We start from the raw sequence: 21,290 nt of genomic DNA, 5'->3' as shown, positions 1-21,290 counted from the left end.
TTCGCAAATACTTTATATTTTTTTCGCACGCCGGCAAAAATAGATCGGACCAATGTTGGACACATGCGTCGACCCAAACGCCGAAGCGGACATTCGTGTTGGCTGGACCGACCCAAACAGACAAAAAGCGGACAAAATCGTCGTCCGTTTGGATCGGTCCGTTGGAGTTGTCCTTAGAGGCGAATGAGAAGGTCGGATTACGAAATAAGTTTTTGAAAGAGGTAAGCAAATAATTTTCTTGAAGATCACTTTGTAAAAATAACATAAAAGAATGGGGGAAAGGAAGATACTCCTGTATGCACTGCATGTGCAGGGACAGAACGGGCATAATGGGAGTTCCCGTGGGTAGAGGACTGCCACACGCCAAAATTATAGTACCAGTGATCGATAGGAGCTGAGCACACGCGAAGGTCAGTTCTGTCATTACGCACCGCTACCAAGGGCTGCTGCTTGCTACTAGTGCTACTAGCAAAGCCAACTACTGTACTACTAGTAGCAAAGCGAATGGGGAGAGTAGTCGCCTTGCTCGCCTAGTTGCTACCACCTCGATCGACACCTGCTTCCATCGCCGGCCGGCGTTCTCTGCACGCACGTTCGCCCAGGCTGCCGGTCGATGGTAAGTAATGCCAACCAAGGAAGAAGAAAGCCCTCGTAGCCTGGCTGTATTTTCATTTTACTTTTAGGCTTTCTTTTGCTTCTTCTCGGGACAAATTTGTCCAGTAGCATCTCATAGTCTTGATGTTTGTCGGGAGCACATCGATTGCACTGTCGGATCTTCGATCCCGTGGATCTGACCATCTCCAATCGCCTGGCGTTTCCATATTTTTCGACACCTACCCTGTGAATTCCGAAATAAGTAGTAGTACAACCAAGGGCTTGTTTGGGCAATCCCTTCCACGAGGGGACTGGAGAGGATCGAAGGGGATTGAGGACGATTTTGACTTGTAGATGATTTAATCCCTTCCAAACCCCTTCAAATCCCGTGGATCTCTTTCGTGGGCGCAATTTGAGCTTGTCAATTCTGAATTGATGTTGGGTTTGTTAGAAGGTCATCATTTCTGAATTTTATCAAATCTTTATACTTCCTGCATCTCCTGCCTACCTATAATTTGTGTTTCACATTCTTGTTCTTGTTCAATTTAAGAGTTCTCTACCAGTTCCGTGTAATAGTCCTGATTTATTTTGTGAGCATGTGCATTGTCCTGCACTTGTAAACTAATCGCTTCTGATGGTTTCTGCTATTTATAGGAATCGAAAAGAATTACACGCGGCGAACAAGGTATGATATTAATGTTGGGTGCTGTTATTATAATTTTAATAGACAATCTATTTTATTGATCAGATCCTTTCAAAAGTCAAGAGGAAGTTGCACCTCACCCACCTGTGAACTACTGAAACTTAGTGTATTGCAAAGCCCCACCTTAATTTCGATAGTCTAAATACCTAAGGTAAGTGCATATTCACAGATTTAGTTTTATACTTCTAAATTTTAGTAGCTTAGGTTTGATAGAGGGCCTAAATGCTCATGTTAACACATGTTAATTTTCAAGTACCAAATTTCCCTTCCTAATGTGCGAATTTTGAAAGTTATCTGTAAAATGCAAGCAGGAAAAGGAAATATAGCATGCATTACTTCATGCTGATTGCAAAATTCAGAAGGTGACAATCTGCAAATCTGTAGGAGTATATGTCATAGTTCAAAATGTGTATATATCCAATAATGTCAGCATATGTATCCAGTTTTTTTTCTTATATTGAACTTAACATTTATATCATATCTGATGAATGAAGTTTGCTTCTTTGGCTTGTTCTATGGAATATGTTGTATGTGCTACAGTACCTCGCGGAATGTCTTGCCTAATTTTTTTCATGGTAGGTTCTGGGTTGAACTACGTATTGCTGAAAAAACGTAGTAGGAACATATGCCGGGCCAAAGTCCATGACGTTCCCAGTGGCATCAAAATGTACGTTCATTTTAATTTTTGTAAATGATGATTTTAACGAGTGACTACCGCATATATGAGCTTCATCGAAAACTGTTTGTGTTACAGAATTCTTCTTGATTTGTGTAGCATACTTTGTCCCATCACTGAATCTAGTTTATACTAGTCTTGGTTGGGGTTTGGACTGTGTAACACATAAATCTTGTTGCACTCGTGTTTAATACAATGATACTTGCTTAATCCACTTGAAAATGAAGCTACTCCTTTGTTTTATAAACCTACCCAATTCTATCAAGCACCAGGTCTGAGGAAATAGCTTGTGAAATTGAGCCAACAAACCCTTGTTAAATGACACATTAGAATTTACTACTGTTCAACCTCTTTGTTCTGAATGCACGAACATTACAAAAGATCTATCTCAACACAATATTGCGAAAGGGAGTTAGTATTTTGTTGAAAATAAAAATCTATGGGAGCATTCCGTGCGTGTTATTTATGCATTTATGTGCTATCTATGCATTTAACATGCATATATGCTTGATTTTTTTACTGGCATTTATAAAGTCAGAATATTGGATTAATTTATGCTTCCCTTGTACAGTCCCTCTGTTTGGTCAATTACTACGTTCGTGCCAGTTGAGAAGTACCAGCAGAATGATTTCCTAAAATTTTCACTTGTTCCTGATCCGGAAGATGATAATCAGACAAATGAATGGGGAAGGTTTATGTGTTACCTTCGCAAAAGTGGGAAGGTAAATATTATCTGCACTGTATTTATTTTTAAATCACCCTTCTTAGGAAACACATTGCGAGCATTGGGCAATCACCTAGTTATTGCGCTATGAGATTTAATTCTTAGGATGTTGGTGTCGGATATGGTTTGATGTGACAGAGACATCTAGATTAAGAATTATAAATTTATGGGGTGAGGGAGAGGGATAGTATTTTGTCAGACTTAGTTTGCAATTAATTAACCATGGGTAGTGTTTCTGTTGCCTAAGAAGTATGTTGTATTTTGTTATACCACATTTTGGTAGCTCCACTTCGCTGTCTGTAATGCGAGGTCCCTTGTTTTCCTCCTACTTTTTTGTAGGCCTGCGCTGTTAAACTTGGATCTGTCACCTTCCACATTCTGTATCCTGGATATTCTGTCTCTGCAATGGTCTTGTATGAGACTAAACTGAAAGATCATGGTGTCTGCAAAAATGTGACTGGGAATGGGATGTATGGTGAGAGTTTTTATTTTTTGCAAACCATCTCTCCGCTGAGATTATTTGTTATTAGCTCAGCATCGTATTGTATTCTCCACTTGTTTCATAGTGAGAAGCTCATTGACTATTGCCAAGATATCTCTACACTAGAAGTTTATGCAATTTGTCAGACAGATTTGCTTCTTTTTAGTTAAGAATCAGATTTGCTTCTTTTTACTTTTACTTTTTTCAGCTGGATCATTACTTGTTCATGTTGTTGATGGAAGCTTTTAACTTAGTTCAAAATTAAGATGTGCATCATCAAAGTCCATGCATGCTGTTAGATCTTTTTTTTTTTGGCTCATTGACTGTTCTTCGCTTATCTGTTGTACCAACAGGGAGATCCAACACAAGCGAGGAGACTTGTGATAACATACCGCATATAAAGGAGATGGAGTTTTCATGTAAACACCATAATTCATATATCACAGAACCCCATGGGTTTGTTCCAGAATCCTCACGATTCAATTCTGTTGAAAATGGTCCTAGATTTTTAGATCCAGAAGTGAAGAAGAAAACATCTACACTTGCAAGAAATTTTGTTAAAACAAACCCTAGGTATCTCCGAACACTTGGTCAGACACATGCTGGCTGGATCTTTGGAGCAGTAGCAGAGCTCGTAGATAACTCCAGAGATGCTGGTGCATCCAGGTACATCCATGTCTTCAAGGTGTTGTGAGTGCTACTTTATGCCCCATTGTGTGATTGCTACTTTATGCCCCATTGTATAATAAAACATAAATATGGTAGCTATAAGAAAAATATTTTAATTTATTATTAAGCTCCATTGCATGAAAAGATAGCCACTAATTTTAACTGCTGCATTTTGCTTCTCTCCTGATGAATATGGCCTGCTTTTAGTGGTATAGGGCTTTAAGGAGCTTCGACATGTTTGTAGTTTTCACATAACATGACCTGTAGCAGTACATTTTCACAATTCCTCACCGAGGCTAGTATCTTAGATAGATCCTGAAGATTATCTGGAGCTATTTGTTATTTGATTGCACTGCTGATTCGTTCTTTTTTTCCCTTATTAATGGAAGATTGGATATTTCCATCCAATCTATGTTTTCAAAGAAGGAAAAAGGAAAAGTTCCTGTCTTATGTGTATCTGATGATGGCCTTGGAATGACTTATGAGGAAATGATGAGAATGGTCTCATTTGGTCATGACGGAGCTAATGAACACTGCAAGGATCAGATTGGGAGGTTTGGAATTGGATTTAAGGTAAACATCCGTCCTAAAATCTTGTCAAATGGTCTTATTCTTATGCTTTTCTGGGTTGCTGACCACTGTTGTGATCCATGTTATCAGTGACCTTTAAGTATTTCACTATTTTACATCAATTAGATGTTGTATTGCTCTGATTTGTCTGATTTATTTGAAATATATTACTAAAACCGGCCCCCATATCCAGGACACCGAGTGTGATAAAAGTACATTTTATTTATGTCAGTCTATACTTCACTATTGATATCTGTAATGATGTTGGGTAAATGAGGACATCACAAGAATTCCACCGCAAGGCTACAGTAGTCTATTAGTGCTCTTTCTATGTTTCCGTGTGCACTTCAAATGCCATGCTCCAAAGTCGCTTTACCTTCAATCATTTCTGTCTTGTATAACTAGGAATTTCTCTTTTTCAAAAAAATAACAAAAAAAACTAGGAATTTCGGATGTCTAACTGCCCAAGCAATAAACATTTGTGCTACATATTTTGTAGTCTGGGTCTATGAAACTTGGGAAAGATGCACTAGTGCTTACCCAAACTTCAACTTCCAGATCAGTGTCCTTTCTTTCGCAGTCCTTCAATGACAAGAAAGATGTAAGCATGGTTCTACATACCACCTTCATTCATTGTCTATTGGCATGTTCAGGCTGTAATAGTATTAGTTGCTGCAGAATATTGAGATCCCTGTGGTGACATATTGCAAGGAAGGACAATACATGGAAGTTGATTTGAATGTCCAGTCTAAAGCTACTGCAGAGCGTAACCTCGATGCAATCAAGGAATTTTCCCCGTTTAATGAGTACTTCATTGGAGAAAAGGTGGGGTTATTTGGTGAAGAGGGTACCGGTACACAGGTTTATATCTGGAATTTAGAAAAATGGGGTGCTGACTACACCTTGGAATGGAACCCAGAGAAGATTAATGAAATTCCTGCTGGTCATGGTAACGGAGACATATTAATTCGTTCAAAAAGAGTCCGATCGCGTCCAGGACAGAGAAGTGGCAATGTATGTAACTTATCATCAACATTATATGGTAGTTTCTTTTTTAGACGATAAATGACCTGGAGATTCATTGTTGAGGCCAGAAGTAGTGTTGCATTGTTCTAATGGTTCCTATGCAACTGGAGGGATGAGTGAGCTCTTATGCTTGTGCACACCCTGACTGGAATAAAAGAATTGGTAGATCTGTACCACCCATCCTTATTTGGGAGCTGGATGGGCTTTCGGTTGTATACCCTTCGTCATTTAGGACTCAATATGTCACCGTGTAATTCAAAAATTAGCCATGTTTTGTCAAAGCATCAGTGACGATTGTTATTAATTTCACTATATTATTTTTCCAATATCGAGCAATGATTCATTTTTCATATTCTACAAGGTGCCATTGGATTATTCGCTTAAGGCTTATCTAGAAGTTATGTTCCTGAATCCTCAGATGAAAATCACTGTCCAAGGTTCTCCGGTATGTGGGAATATTCATATGCCATATTTCACTTATATTGTAGCAGCATGTTACATTCATGTTTCCTTTTTTTAGGTCATAACCCGTCATTTGGAAAAAAAACTTGATGAGACGTCTGTTATGTCCGGTGAAATCAAGGGGAGGACCATCCGTCTGACACTGGGGTTGAGTTATGAAGAATGGGATAGAGTTAACTGTGGAATGTTCTTGTATTGGCATGGGCGTCTAATAGAGGTGGGATTAACCATTATTGTATTACATAACACATACTCCCTCCGTTCCTAAATATAAGTCTTTTTAAAGATTCCATTAGGGGACTACATACGGAGCAAAATGAGTGAATCTACATTTTAAAGTATGTCTATATACATCCGTATGTAGTACCCTAGTGAAACCTTCAAAAAGAATTATATTTGGAACGGTGGGAGAGGTTGACTATTTGCATTTAGCTATATTCCATGCATTGTTCCACCCTGACATGTTCCATATTAGAACTAACAAGTCATCTGATGCCCGCATTTAAAGTTAATGTTAGTGTAGAGATATGAGTATATGACACATCTATAAACTGCAATACTTCTGTTCAATTACATTGCACATATTTTCTTCCATTACTTGCTAGGGTAGAGATTTTTTTTGGAAATGGAGGCTTGACCTCCGGCCTCTGCATCAATCGATGCATGCAGCCATATTATTAAAATAACAAAGTATAATCCAAGTTCCAAAACAAATTGCATCTCGCAATGCAGAAAATAAAAATAAAAGAGCGAACTGCCACATCCGGCGAAAATGATAATAGACTCCGATGCCTATATACCTAGTCTATTGCTAACATGCCATCCAAACCGGTTGAAGATAACCCGTGCGGCCATCACCCATCGGTTGCACCCAATATCCATAAGCTCCCTGGAGTCCACATGACTGAGTAATGACCACGTATGGATCCAATAAGTTGCTCTGTAAATGACCTGCAAAAAGTTATTGAATTTGTTGCCATTAAAAATCAAGCCATTCCTGGTGTTCCATATAGCCCAAAATAGAGCACATACTCCAATCCTAATCAGTCTAGAAATTCGCACGTCTACTCCATTGAGCCACGTTGCGAATATTGCATTAATGCATGTAGGTGGGGGCACATTAAAAGCTATATGCACCGTGCGCCAAAGTAGTTTTGCAAGAGGGCAATGTAAGAACAGATGTGTTATTGTTTCATCCTGGTCACAAAAACAACATTTAGCTCTGCCTCTCCAACTACGTTTAATCAGATTATCTTTGGTCAAAATCACACCTTTGTGTAAAAACCACATGAAAATCTTGATTCTTAGGGGTACTTTGATTTTCCAAATGTGAACTGATCTAAGTAAAGGTCCTGTGTTAATCAGATCCGTATACATGGACTTCACAGAGAAGCTGCCATTCCGAGATAATATCCAACGAATCTTATCCGGTTGTACATATAATTGTATGTTCATAATCCTTCTTACCAAATGCAACCATGCCTCCCAACGTACTCCTACTAACGACCGTCGGAAGTTTATATTAAGAGGAGTCGATTGTAACACTGTGGACACATAGTCCTGCTTACGTTGAACAATATTGTAAAGCATGGGGTATTGTAGTGCTAGCGGAGTATGCCCAAGCCAAGTATCTTCCCAAAATCTTGTTGATGCACCATTCCCTATAATAAATTTCACCCTCTGGAAGAAATTGATCTTAATCTTCATTAACCCTTTCCAAAAAGGAGAGTCGTCAGGTCTAGCAGTAGCCTGCGCTAGTGATTTTGAGCTCAGATATTTATTCTTAATTATTTGAATCCACATTCCTTCTGTCTCTGTGGATAATCTATACAACCATTTACTGAGTAGACATCTGTTTTTTACTTCAAGATTCTCTATGCCCAATCCCCCTGGTCTTTGGGTCTGCAAATTATATCCCAACGCGCCAATCTGTATTTCTTCTTATTATCATCACTTTGCCAAAAGAACCGCGATCTGTAAAAATCTAATCTTTTTCGTACCCCTACGGGTATCTCAAAGAAAGACAATAAGAACATGGGTAGGCTTGTTAACACCGAATTAATTAACACCAGCCTTCCTCCATAGGACATAAGCTTACCCTTCCAGCAGCTTAATTTCTTTTCAAATCGTTCTTCAATGCATTTCCACTCTTTAATTGTTAGTCGCCTATGATGAATTGGAATCCCGAGGTAGTTAATTGGAAGTGCTCCTATTTGACATCCAAATAACTGTCTGTAAGCATCCTGCTCCTCTTTTGCTTTTCCAAAGCAAATGAGTTCACTTTTGTTAAAGTTTATTTTTAACCCTGACAGTTGTTCAAATAAACATAACACCAATTTCATATTAATTGCTTTCTGCATATCATGCTTCATGAAAATAATTGTATCATCTGCATATTGTAAAATGGAAATTCCCCCATCAATCAGATGTGGAATTAAACCACCTACATGACCCATGTGTTTGGCCCTATCAATGAGTATTGTCAACATATTTGCTACTATGTTAAACAACACCGGAGACATTGAGTCACCCTGCCTTAACCCCTTATGCGTTTGGAAGTAGTGACCATTGTCATCATTTACCTTCACTCCTACACTCCCTTTGTGGATGAAAGTATCAACCTGATTTCTCCATCTTTCATTGAATCCTTTCATCCTTAAGGCTTGTTGCAGAAAAGACCATTTGACTTTATCATAGGCTTTCTCAAAGTCCACTTTAAAAATAACTCCGTCTAGTTTTTTTGTGTGCATTTCGTGGACCGTTTCATGCAGGACAACCACGCCCTCCAAGATGTGTCTCCCTGGCATAAACGCCGACTGTGTTGGCTGAACCACAGAATCTGCTATCTTCGTTAATCTATTAGTGGCAACCTTTGTGAAAATTTTGAAACTGACATTAAGTAAGCAAATCGGTCTAAACTGATGAATACGCATAGCATCCGTCTTTTTTGGCAACAGCGTAATTGTTCCAAAGTTAAGGTGGAATAACTGTAATTGTCCATTGAACAAATCTTGAAACATAGGCATGAGATCCCCCTTAATCATGTGCCAACACTTTTTATAAAACTCTGCCGGAAACCCATCAGGTCCCGGCGCTGTATTTTGTTTCATGCTAGTAATTGCTTCATACACCTCTTTTTCTGTAAACGGGGTTGATAAAACCTCATTCTCCTGTTCATTGAGTTGAGGTATATCATTAACCTTGTTTTCATCTAAGGATATCGACGACTCCCTAGGTGCACTAAAAAGACTCTTATAATATTCAGAAATATAAGATTTTAAATTCTCATGTCCTATAATTGTTCCTTCATCTTGTTCTAACTGGATAATTTTCTTCTTTCGATGTTTGCCATTTGCAATCATATGAAAGAACTTAGTGTTGTCGTCTCCATAGGCGACGTTCATCACCTTAGCTCTACTAGCCCATTTGAGCTCTTCCTCTCTCAAAAGCTTTTGTAGTTTGATCTCAGCATCATTCTTAATATTTCTTTCAAACAAACTTAGTTGGCCCGGCTCGGCCTTAATGTCTAAATCGTCAATGAGAGTGGTGAGTCTTTGTTTCTCTTTTTTATAAGCACCACTCTGATTTTTCGCCCACCCTCTTAGAAATTGGCGTAGATTTCTGATTTTATTTTGCCAAATTTCTACATTGGTAGCACCTCCTAAATCTCTAGCCCATTCAGTAGCTAATATATCCGTGAAACCCTCCTTTTCGAACCAGCTTAGTTCAAATGAGAAAGAATTTTTATTGCCCATATGGCTGCCCTCCCCTGAGTCAACCAAAATAGGAGTGTGATCTGAAATAGCTCTCTGTAAGGCATGTGCATTAACCAAAGGGTACTTCTGCTCCCAATCAACAGTAGAAAGAACCCGATCCAGCTTTTCATATGTTGGCACAGGCAATGAGTTAGCCCATGTGAATTGTCTACCAGTAAGCTCGATCTCTCGCAGATTTAGGCTTTCAATAACCATATTAAACATCATTGACCATCTAGTGTCAAAATTATCATTGTTTTTTTTATCCTTCCTTCGAACGATATTAAAATCTCCTCCCACTAAAATTGGCAGTGTTTCATTCCCACAAATTCTAACCAGATCTGCTAGAAAATCAGGTTTGAGTTGTGGTTGTGCCGCCCCATATACCGCCACTAGAGCCCATTTGAAGCCATCAACTTTCGACCTGACACGAAATTTGACGGTGAACTCCCCAAAAATGACGCTCATCACCTCTAGAGTCTCACACTTGGCTCCAAGTAAAATCCCACCGGATCTTCCCCTTGGTGGCAGACAATGCCAATCGAATTCGACCCCTCCTGATAAAGACGTTAAAAATTGAGGTGTGAAATTATCCCTTCAGGTTTCTTGTATAGCCATAAAATCTAGCTTATATTCTAGAGATGCGTCCCTAAGGAATCTTTTTTTAGCCAAGTCCGCAAGACCTCTGCTATTCCAAAAAATTCCTTTCATATTTCATCGTAGAACTTTTTCTTTTGCTTCACTCTCGCGCTTCTTCGTACCGCTGATACAGGAAAACCCTTCCTTTTCCAAGGTCTTTTCGGTTTCTCGTGAATACAGCTAGTCTCCTCCGAATGTATTATTGGTTGTGGATAAACATTGGCTTTCGAAGAGGCCATATACCCCTCCGAATCCTTATTATCCACTTCGTTTTCTTCGGCCTCTTCATGTAATAATGAATCACATATATTTTGGAGTTGTACCCCTCCTAAGTCGTTAATATCCGATTCAGTCATTGGTTTTAACGCAGCTAAATTTTTAATAAACTCAATGTTTCTATCCGTCTCTAAATCAAGCATGTCATTGATGGATTTGGCTATGATTTTAGAAGATGAACCCAGAGATACTCCTATGTCGCTAGCATTGTTCACAATCTCTACATCAGAAAAATTTAGAATTGAAGGATTATTTTCAATGACCATACCTGTAGTCATCTCAGCGTCTCGAATCTTGGCAGCCCTCATAGCATGCCCCATGGACATATCATCAGCATCAGGCATCTCCTGAATCCGCTGACTGAAGCGTCTATCTTCCGTAGACAGATCAGGAATCCCACCAAACGAGATCACATCCTCTTTAGAAAACTCAATGTTATCCTTCCCTATTGTCGTATTTTGAACATAATTGTGGTCAAGAGGTGAATCAAATATAGGATTATCAGATATAAACGAATATATTTGCTGCTTACTACTTGAAAAGCAATTGTCCTTGCACCAAGACATTGGCTCATCAGCAACAACATTATGAGATGGGGGCGGGGTTGCTTCATTTGCCCACTCCTGCGGCGGCTCAGAATTTTCCCTGATGGCCGACCTCTCGTTCCGACCAGCAGGTGTATTGAGAGATGAGTCTGGTATGTGTGAGTGTGCAGCCTCCATGAGCTTGTTCAGATCAGCAGCAATAGGCTTGGGATCCACTTTCGGGATGGCTGCAGTACACTGCATATCATCCTTCTTATTAGGAGTTTGCATCGGGGCACCCCTCTCAAATGAGGTACCGAGTGCATAAGAGGTGTCTTGCACAGTCAACTGTTCCCAAGCCTGTTCACGAACCTCCTCTCCTAAGGTTGACATTACCTTGAATGATCCAAACCTTAGTTCAGCCATATGCATATGAGAAGAGGACGTAGCACCCCCTGTGAGAGTCGGTTTATCAGATGTAGGCATGGATGGGCTGATGTTATCTGTTGGTGCCTCTGGAGACCTATCCTGATTAGCATCACCACGATCTCTATCTCTATCCTCGCCATCAGCCATTAGCACATCGCCATCCTGTGTTTTCTGATGAACCACCTCCTCAACCTCCACATCGAGGTCATAGTGCAGTCCATCATATGACCATGGAGCAAAATCTGGTATCTGCTCCACATCAAGCACCATCACAAGCAATCTTGCAATCCCCCTTTTACGAGTGAATGGCATATCTACCTTCTCAGTCTTCCCAATCAACGAACCCAAGCTCCATACGATAAGGAAATCATTGAGTAGAATCTCTGGAATACCTGAAAATCTGATCCACCTCTTCTGTAACCGAATACCCTGTGGTGCAGGTTTAATACATTCCTCGAACTCCAGTAAGCATTTGCTCCCACTGACCTTACTAACACCAAATGTGAGTAATCGTTGCAGGTCTTCTCTTCTAGGGAACTCCACCTGATAGGAATTATCATCTACCCTTATCGGATCCCAATTATATGTCTCAGAAACGAGCCTTTTCATCTGTTGAGACACTTGTTCGGCAGTCAACTCACCATTAGTCACTTTTACCATGCCCGTCCTTGAACTTTCAAGACGAGGAGGAGCAAGGACTGAAGAAGATCGTGGCATCTCAAAGAACATAAGTTTGCTATGACAGACCCCATAGATGTTCATAATTGGCTTGGGAACTAGAAGCAAGGGACATGCATCCTCTGTATGTCCAGGCTTCAAACAAATATCACATAAAATAGTTGTGCAATCCACTACAAAGTGTCCCGACACCCCACATCTATAGCACGTAAGCTTCTCCTTTTTGCGAGCTGCCTTATTCACTCTCGCTACTTCCCTGTCCTCGGAGTTTTTATGCTGCAAAGACTCCGTGGACGTACTGTTATTCTGCCCCTCCCCTCCGCCGGAAGGTAATACTTCCTTCCACATCGGCCCTGTGTTATTTCTGCCATAGTTCCGAACTCCGGCACCCCCTCGTTGCCTAAAGTTTTCCCCTCTAGTACCTTCAACGAAATTCCCCTCAGGTGGCTGGAAGGGTCGATGCCATTGGTTTCCTCCACCACCATGCCCCCCTCCTGAATTCCAGTTGGAGCGATTGTTGAACTCGTTCCATTGATTATTGTAATGCCTGTAACCCTGCTGCCCACCGCCCCCTCTGTTACCCATTGCTGCATGACCGCCCCTGCCAGCCTGGAAGCCGCGTCCCTGATGGCCAGCAGCCGAGCCACCTCTACCAGCAGATTTGAGCCCATGACCCTGATGGTCTTCAGCAGCATCTCGCTTAAGAGCTGCAGCCCCAGTACCTGCTGCTCCCGTAGGTGCAGCAATGGTAGCCGCCGCCGAAGCCTCAGGGCGAGGCGCCGTCATCGAAATCCAAGCCGGGATACGCCGAGCCCTCCCAGATCGAGACGGGAAACCTGGCTGTGGAGGCGCTAATAACCCAAGCAAAACCCTGGCCGAGTTGGACTGCAGCCCGACAGACCGTGGTACAATCTTAACCGCCGAGGACTCCAATCCCGTAACAAACTGGGCCGTATACCCAGCCGCCACTTGTCCACAACTCGTTTTTTCTGGCCCATCTTGGCCGATCAAACGATTCAAACGCTCTGAACTTCCCTCTCGGATCTGGCACTCCGATCGGAACAATGTGGCCGCCGGCTGCCTTCCTACCGCCGGTCGTCTTTGCTTTCCTCTGATCGGCTCATGTTTGCACTTTAGAAAGAAATCCGCTAGAGTAATGGCTGGTAAACGTACCTTTGGTAGAGGACCTTTCCATGGCTTAATGGCGTTCTGCGATGTGCGGCGCTGGACCACCCGTCGTACTACCTCGAGTTTGTCCTCCTCCGCGTCACCCAAGCCGTTCCAGGCTTCATCAGCCGCTGGAATCAGCCTGTCTATACCTGACGCAATTTGCTCGTCGGAGTATCCGACAAGAATAGACTCACAGACGATATCAGATGGAGTTGGTGAAGCTGCTGCCGTCTGCAACTCCTCGTCGTCAGATTCATCCTTAGACCTCGCCCAAAATCGCCCCTCAGATGTGATGACTGGAGAGAATTCCATTCCTGGCGTGGAAACCCTGTTTTCGCGCCGCCAAGAACCCGTTCCGGCCGGCGGGCAAGGCCGTCGCCGGGCCTTGCACCACCAGTCGCCAGCGAGATCGCCAAACCGCAATTGTCGGGCGTTCTGTTTCTCGGGGGGACTTTTTCTCGCTAGGGTAGAGATGGAGAACGAATTTTAGCCCCATCTTTCCGGGCATTGAAAACTACGTTGAATGTAACAAGTGGCAACTATTCACAGAAAATGGATCGAGCTTTAGTGTTGTACATCACACTCAATACATGCGTGCTTTGTTTCAGCAAGTTGTATGTGTTGGATATCCGCCCACAAGATCGATCATATCAAAATCGGCAAACACGCACACACAAAAAACTTTAGCCAAGGGCCCATATCATGCCCCTTTGTTTTTCTCATCTCCATACACAAAACTCACGCCGACCTTTTGTGTATATATATATATACACACGCAGGCAGCCCGTAACCCCCTCCCGTCGCCCCCGTGGGCGACCAGGGGATAACCCTAACCGCCGCCGCTGGTCCTCCCTTGCCCCTCCTTCCTCCTCGCCGCCGCCAGCAGCGCCGCTGGACGACGGCGGGGCTCCTCTCCCCTTCACGCGATATGGCTGGCGCGGGACGGCCGTTCGTGAGGAGGCACCGGACTAGCGCACGGTGTGGCGGCGCTGCATGTGGATCCTAGCGGCGGCGTGCGGAGCGCGTTGACGGCTGGGGTTCGTTCTTGCGGCGCGGTGTGCTGGCTGCGGGAGGGGCAAGACACGATGGCCGCATGCGTCGCCGAGTTTGGGTCAGATCCTTCTAGATCCAGCGCCCGGACGCCGTCGGCCAGCGCAGGGTGGTGGTACTCGTCACTGTCCAGATTGGATCTTCATTGATCCAGATACCCACGGTGTGCTTCTCTCCTGCGGGTTCCTGGCGGTGCCGGCGTGGCCGCGGATGAAGCTGGTGGAGGAGATTCAAATAAGGGGAAACCCCTTGGTCGGCCCTGGCCGGCCGCGCCGCCGATGACGTTGAAGGGCGTTGTTGTTCTTCTTGGAGACGTCGGTCTACATCTGCCCCTCCACTTCCTACCTCGGTGCCTCTCGGGTGAAAACCCTAACTCCGATGGGCGGCGGCGGCGTCCTTGACGCCGTGACCTTCCTGAAGGCGTCGCCTTGAGGGCTGAGTGGTGGTGGGCACTGTGTGGGTCCTTGACGGTTGCTGGTGGTGGGCACTGCTTCGGGGAAACCCTAAGATCTGACCTTCCAGATCGAACGATGGCCGTACTGCGGTGGCGTTTCTCTCTTGGGAGCATCGTTTGTGGAGCAGCGCTGGATGACAGAGGCAGGAAATGGAGCGGCTTCATCTGACCCGGGGATTTGGTGGAGCTGTCAAGTCATGCCTGGCAGACAGGTGCTACGCTGAGTCATGCCTGGTTGGTAGGTGCTACGCACGACAGTTCTTTCAGAATCTTCGCGTCTGGACGAATGAGCGCGGGACAGGCGTTGTTTGGCGCCGTGGTGGCGTCGACGGATGTTCGGACTGGCAAAGATGATATGGATCTCTCTCGTGAAGATGGGTCAGTGGACCGATGATGATGGCGGCTTCTAATGTGTGCATGTGGTGTGTGCTTTAGGTATGCTGCACCGGCTGTTGGTCTCGATACATTATGTGGATGGATTGACGACAACACCGATTTTAGATATGGGGAGTGAGAGCACTCCACATTATCGAGTTTGTAGATGTGAATGATGGCTTCTGGTGGTTTGATGTATATTTTTGTCAGACCTTTGTAGAATAATTAATAAAGATGGTTGTATGCATCGATTGATGCAGAGGCCGGGGGTTGAACCTCCTTTTCTAAAAAAAAAAAAACTAGCACTAGGACACAACACGTACCAGCCTAACCTTGTACTCTAACTAACTCTTCTCACGTGGAGAATAGATTAGGGCTAACTTAATACAAACTGAACAGAACGTGTGCTAACACATAAACCTATTTGTATTAGAGGCAAGATTATTGCCAACAGTTTGCACTCTTTTGTCATGCATTTTGTATTTGTTGTAACATTGATTTTTGTGTTCTCTTCCCAGTCTTACAAACGAGTTGGAGGGCAACAGTACAATGCTGACGCAGGGCGTGGAATAATAGGAGTTGCAGATGTTACTGACCTCATTGTAGGATTTATTCTTCATGTTCTTTGCTCCTCTATTTTCCTATTTCTTTGCCCTTGTGTCCCCGGCATAAACTTCTTGATGTATTTTTCAGGATAACGAAGATGGTAGTACTTGGGTTCTTAACAGCAAGCAAGGGTTTCAGGATTGTGAAATGTATGTCAAACTGGAGGAGTGGCTCGGGAGAAAAGCAGATCAATACTGGGATAGAAATTTTGACAAGCTTGAATTGGTATGGATGTATGATTTAATTTACATTGGAAAATAGCTTACACATCTTGTCCTGAAATGCATTATGAGATCTCTTTTGCATGGAAAAAGGACAAGAACGATAATATTGGGAGATAACTCTGTTTTCATGCATTCATTTGAAAATTCCAATGAAAGTATTAACCATGATGAGGTGGTATGGTAACATGGTGGACAGTATGAGTTACCCATTCATGCCATCATCAATAACACTTTATGTTACTATCCATTGAAAACCTACCAGGTCTTCTGTAAATACTGTAAAATTGACATACAAATATAGATGTGATATGCACTTCCCTTTTTCTGCATGAAATACATGCATACAAATCTATCAGTTCTTCTGAAAATACGTCTACTTACATGTATGTAATCATGCTATCAGAGGTTTATTCTCATCGGGGATGGGGGTTGCATTTCTATCCTCTCAGGACCTAAATGTTTATCTTACAGAAGTAATAAGTTATCATTTTACCTTCTGCACTGTTCCATATTATTCGAAAGGATTATTCACTCTAGTTAACTCTCTTCATATAGAGAGAAGACTCTGAGCATATCGAGGCTGTTGATGACTGGGTTCAGTGCAACAGCTGTCGTAAATGGAGAGTGCTGAGCGTGGGCTTTGATAAAGACTGTCTACCCAGTGAATGGTTTGTATGTTTCCAGCTTGCAATTAACATGTCATTGCTACCGCATCTTGGCTATCGTGACCAGGGTTTTAAGTTCTTAACTTGAATGATTGCCCTGGCCATCCAACAGCCAGTAAACCGGCCGCAACTTTACAAATCGTGATGCAAGCTCAGTTATATGAAAAATAAATATGAATCCTGTAGCATTTTAATTTCAAATAACTTATAAATATGGAGTTTGATGCATGAATTTTGTTACTACAAAGTGGTGTACTCACCCATAGCTACAGTATTCCTGGTACCTAAAGGGATTTCCTGTCCCAGCAGTAATAACAGCTACTCCCTCCGTAAAGAGATATAAGAGCATTTTGATTACTACTTTAGTGATCTAAGCGCTCTTATATTTCTTTACAGAGGAAGTACTTACTGCTGGAATTTGGAAAGTTGACTCTGAACAACGCCAGGATTACCTTACAAGTTTACTGTCCTACAGCGATGCTGATTTTTCAGTTTATGGAATCTTGCTGACTTTTAAGTTTACTGGACGATCATTCATGTTATTACCATCAAATTTAGTTTCGTTACCCAAATATTTTTCACTGGTAAATCTTTTCATTGTTAAATTGAGTATTTTTTTAAGTAGCCATATATTACCAAAAGTTACTGGGTGCGTCCGATGGGAGATGGTAGCTCAGGTTATCTTCAACCGTTTTGGATGACGGCATATTAATAGGATAGGTGTTTAGTCATCTAGGCTTATTTTAAATGCCTCCCGGTTGTGGCGACGACGCCGTGTATCTTTTTGTTATTTTCTTCATTTACTTATCTGGAGACTCTTTGTATTTTTCGAGGACTTGGTTTTGAAATAATATATGGCCGTATGCATCCCTCGATGCAGAGGCCGGGGCTTCGCCTCCTTTTCCAATTTTTTTTTTTACCAAAAGTATAAGACTTAAGAAAAGGAACTTCAATAATTATACTCCCTCCGTCTTGAGTAACTTGACGTCATTGACAAGTAATTCCAGGCAGAGGTAGTAATTGATAAGCATCTTGGTGTAGCAAAGTTTATACACCACACATGTGTGCCTTTTTGACAGGTATGAAGTGTTGATGCTGTAAAATTTCAGGTTTTGCTACATGCCACCTTTCAATGGGAAATGTGAGATTCCAGAAAAAGAAATGGAAGTTGGTGTGATCGCAGTTGGTGCAAAGAGATCTGGCGACAAGAATGTAGCCCAGCCGAAGGTTCAAAGACTCAGTCGAGGTGAAGATGTTAAGGTAACTACGAATCCAAAGCTTCTGTATATACTTCGTCCTTTCTGAAATTCTAGGTCATTAACAGTAAACTTCATCTTTTCTGTAAGTCAAGTCATCAAAAGTATTTTTTTTAATTTGCGGGAGAATAAGAGTAAATAGTTAATCCTGCTGTGTGACCAGAATCTGAGGTTAATCCCGCCATCAACTGACAAAAAGGAAAAAGGATTTTCCGATGCCAGGAGCTGCAAAGGTATGCAACTATGCATGCTCTGTAGGCAAAAAAGAAGTCATGGATCTGCAAGAATGATGGTAACCTCTGTTTTTAAATTGTTTTTTCTCACACGAGCTAATGAAACATGGTACCAAACGATCCAGAAGATTATTTCGCACAAGCTGATTCGGGTACGCCCCGGCCCACTTTGAAGAGGTTGTCGAGGGGGTATAACAGCAACTGTAAGAAACAGCGGTGAATGATAATGCATGGTAACTGTCGTCTTTTTATTTGTGTAACCAAGGCCTTAAAGTTTTCATGCATCATTTCGCTGACGGCATTCTTTGATTTCTTCAGGAGAAGTCCAGGCGCCTTTGGTCCACGATGATGGAGTTGCAGCTATCTGTTTATTCCAAAGGACTTGAACGCTTACCACTACCTTTTGAAGGTTCTGCAAAATGGATGTAAATATGCATACTTTTCTTAATCTGATTGTGGAAAATATGGAACCCTACAATATCTGTTGTGTACTGATCTGTCCCTCGTGAGGGATTATATAAGGTACATGAGAGAGGGATGTGCCAGAAATACAAGTCAAGGTTGTTTAAACCTATTTTTATCTCTAATACATATTTATCTCTAACTCTCAAATATTATCTCTAACATTCCCCTTCAGTCGTAGAGTGAAACGAACGATCTTCACTGAATTTAAAGTCTTATGCTTTCGTTATCTTCTTCATTGCTTCATCATCAATTGCGTCTTTGATGGATCGGCACCTGTGCGGTGACTACGTCCTCTTCTAGTGCTTTCCTTGTTTCTTCTCTATTCCGTACTGCAGTCACAGCAAGGTGGCGTGGGCGTTCGTGACGAAGCAGACGTTGTCGACTCGAGTTGTTGCCGATGTGTTGATGTAGACGTAGTCGTGAGGTTGATGTTGAGGTCGCCGGTTGTGATGTAATTGTAGTCGAAGTAGTCGTGGTCGATGTAGAATTCATCATAGTTGGTGTAGCCGCAATCGTCGAAGGCGCAAACAAATTTGCACGATTCTGGTGCCTTCCTTGTTTCTCCTCTATTTTCTATTCCAGTCGCACCGAGAGTGGCATGGACGTTCGTGACGAAGCGGACGTTGTTGACTGAGTTGTTGTTGATGTGTTGGTGTAGACGTAGTCGTGTGATTAATGTTGGGGTCACCGATCGTGATGTAATTGTAGTCGAAGTAGTCGTGGTTGATGTAGAATTTATCATAGTTGGTGTAGCCGCAATCGTCGGAGGCACAAACAAATTCGCATGATGTGTATGACGGTGTTGCAATCATGTAGCCGGCGCTTTGCATTCGAAGAGGCACAGTTGGGGGCGACGTTTTGCACATTGAGAAGTACCGTCACAGCGACGTGTTGCACCTTGAGGGGTACATCTGCAGGCATCTTGCGAATATGAGAGGACACGGTTGTATGTGAGACCATTAGTTTTGTCAAGACTGGAGGAAACCCCCGAGCACACAACGCGGTTGTAGTGTCTTTCACAATAGTGGCGTCCACTACTAAGGAAAACCTTATACATGGAGGCTTATGAGTAGCGCGCTTTTGCTCAGGGCGCTACTGCTACTTATTAGTAGCACGGTGTAAGCAGAGGCGCTACAGGTAGTTATGTACTAACATCGCAGGTGTTAGAGCATATATCTCCATATGTGGTTTTGGTAATTGATGACAATTCCTATGGACTAATGGTTGCCTTAAGTTATATTTATAGGATTTGTCCATAGGCACTTCTTGAAGTCCATCTGTTGGGTTCAAGGATTTTATATGATGACCAAGATGTTATTCAAGGTATTATCCAAAGAATGGTCATAGAAACACTAGGTTGATCAAGATCTCAGACAAAGAGTAAATCAAGATGATCAACACACAAAGCGTATAAGATGTACCGAGAGGGATCAAGTGATCCCATGGTACGGTAAGCATTGTCCATTACGTGTTTGTGTACTAACCCATGGTCTTTGTGAGACTCCTGTGTGGGGGGTTAGGTGTGCTTTCATTGGGCTTGCGTCAAAAGGAAGATCTCATACAACCCATGAAGGATGACGTCAAGTGATGATCGTCATCAAGATTGTGGTGTGCAAGTTCAAGTGGATCAGCATGAATATATCATTGAAACATAAGCTAACAAGGATGTTGATAAGGACAACCTCATGTGCTAACAAGGACAAGATCAAGATAAGCATTCCTGAGCACTACATGCTTGATTCTTGTGGATGTTCACATGGTGGACAAATGAAGTGGTGATCGTCATCAAGATTGTGGTGTGCAAGTTCAAGTGGATCAGCACGAATATATCATTGAAACATAAGCTAACAAGGATGTTGATAAGGACAACTTCATGTGCTAACAAGGACAAGATCAAGATAAGCATTCCTGAGCACTACATGCTTGATTCTTGTGGATGTTCACATGGTGGAAAAATGAAGATGAATACATAAGCTAGGCTTTCCACATTGTGTATGGGAAAGCTACTTGAAGACTTCATCATGTCTTGCTTTCAACTTGAGCCAAGAAGGAACAACAACATCAAGCTCAGGTGAAAGGGCTAACTCAAAGGTATCAGTTCCTTTGACGTTAGTTGTGCGGAGTGATGATCAGCGAATAAAAGTATACACTCAAGTATGGATCATCAGTACTCTTTTATGATTCTTGAGTCCTTAGGGATCCCGCACTATTAAGAGGGGATCACAGGTTTTGCGATGAACTTGCTCAAACTACATCATCACTTTCTGCTCAGACCACATCTCCACTGCTTTGTTGTTATCTGAAAACAGAACCAGTGCCTCGGACATCCGGCCTTCTCCGGACGTCCGAGGACCGGACGACCGACTAGTTCGGAAATCCGGAATCCTATACCAGAGAAATCAGAGCCATATAACTCGGACTTCCGGCTTCCTCCGGACGTCCGAGGCCCGGATGTCCGGCCAAGACCCGGAAATCCGGAAGCCTGCACCAGTAGAAGTTGAGTTCTATATCTCGGAAATCCGGCTCCCTCCGGACGTCCGAGCGCCGGACTTCCGACACCTGTCGGAAATCCGGAACCTACCACCA

The 21,290-nt window shown here is 42.6% G+C and overlaps 1 protein-coding gene across 11 annotated transcripts; it reads left to right on the top strand.

Moving 5' to 3' along the window:
* The first annotated feature begins 440 nt into the window (after positions 1-440).
* LOC123448403 (ATPase MORC2A-like) lies at positions 441-18,851 on the top strand. 11 transcript variants are annotated; one of them, XM_045125317.1, is made up of 18 exons: positions 441-616; positions 1,249-1,279; positions 1,877-1,964; positions 2,545-2,695; positions 3,037-3,172; positions 3,532-3,844; positions 4,237-4,420; positions 4,917-5,018; positions 5,096-5,431; positions 5,805-5,888; positions 5,964-6,122; positions 15,774-15,857; positions 15,949-16,086; positions 16,641-16,753; positions 17,860-18,010; positions 18,149-18,298; positions 18,368-18,472; positions 18,558-18,851. In XM_045125317.1, the coding sequence occupies exons 1-17, from the start codon at positions 614-616 to the stop codon at positions 18,410-18,412; spliced, it is 2,268 nt and encodes a 755-aa protein (XP_044981252.1). In that variant the 5' UTR covers positions 441-613; the 3' UTR covers positions 18,413-18,472; positions 18,558-18,851. The 11 variants fall into 11 exon arrangements, with proteins under 11 accessions (XP_044981252.1, XP_044981260.1, XP_044981226.1 ...); XM_045125291.1 differs by lacking the exons at positions 441-616; positions 1,249-1,279 and having other exon boundaries at positions 1,713-1,964; positions 18,149-18,239; positions 18,336-18,472; XM_045125262.1 differs by lacking the exons at positions 441-616; positions 1,249-1,279 and having other exon boundaries at positions 1,713-1,964.
* Positions 18,852-21,290: the final 2,439 nt, after the last annotated feature.

Source organism: Hordeum vulgare, chromosome 1H, assembly GCF_904849725.1.
Source record: "Hordeum vulgare subsp. vulgare chromosome 1H, MorexV3_pseudomolecules_assembly, whole genome shotgun sequence".
NCBI lineage: Eukaryota > Viridiplantae > Streptophyta > Magnoliopsida > Poales > Poaceae > Hordeum > Hordeum vulgare.
Note: the sequence above shows the minus strand (reverse complement) of the source record. Positions and strands in the feature narration are given on the sequence as shown.

Coding starts and splice junctions, on each gene's coding strand:
- LOC123448403 (XM_045125262.1), top strand. CDS start 1,786: ATGAAGTTTGCTTCTTTGGCTTGTTCTATGGAATATGTTGTATGTGCT. Junction 15,858..15,948: donor CAGATGTTACTGACCTCATT/GTAGGATTTATT, acceptor TGTATTTTTCAG/GATAACGAAGATGGTAGTAC. Junction 16,087..16,640: donor ATTTTGACAAGCTTGAATTG/GTATGGATGTAT, acceptor CTCTTCATATAG/AGAGAAGACTCTGAGCATAT.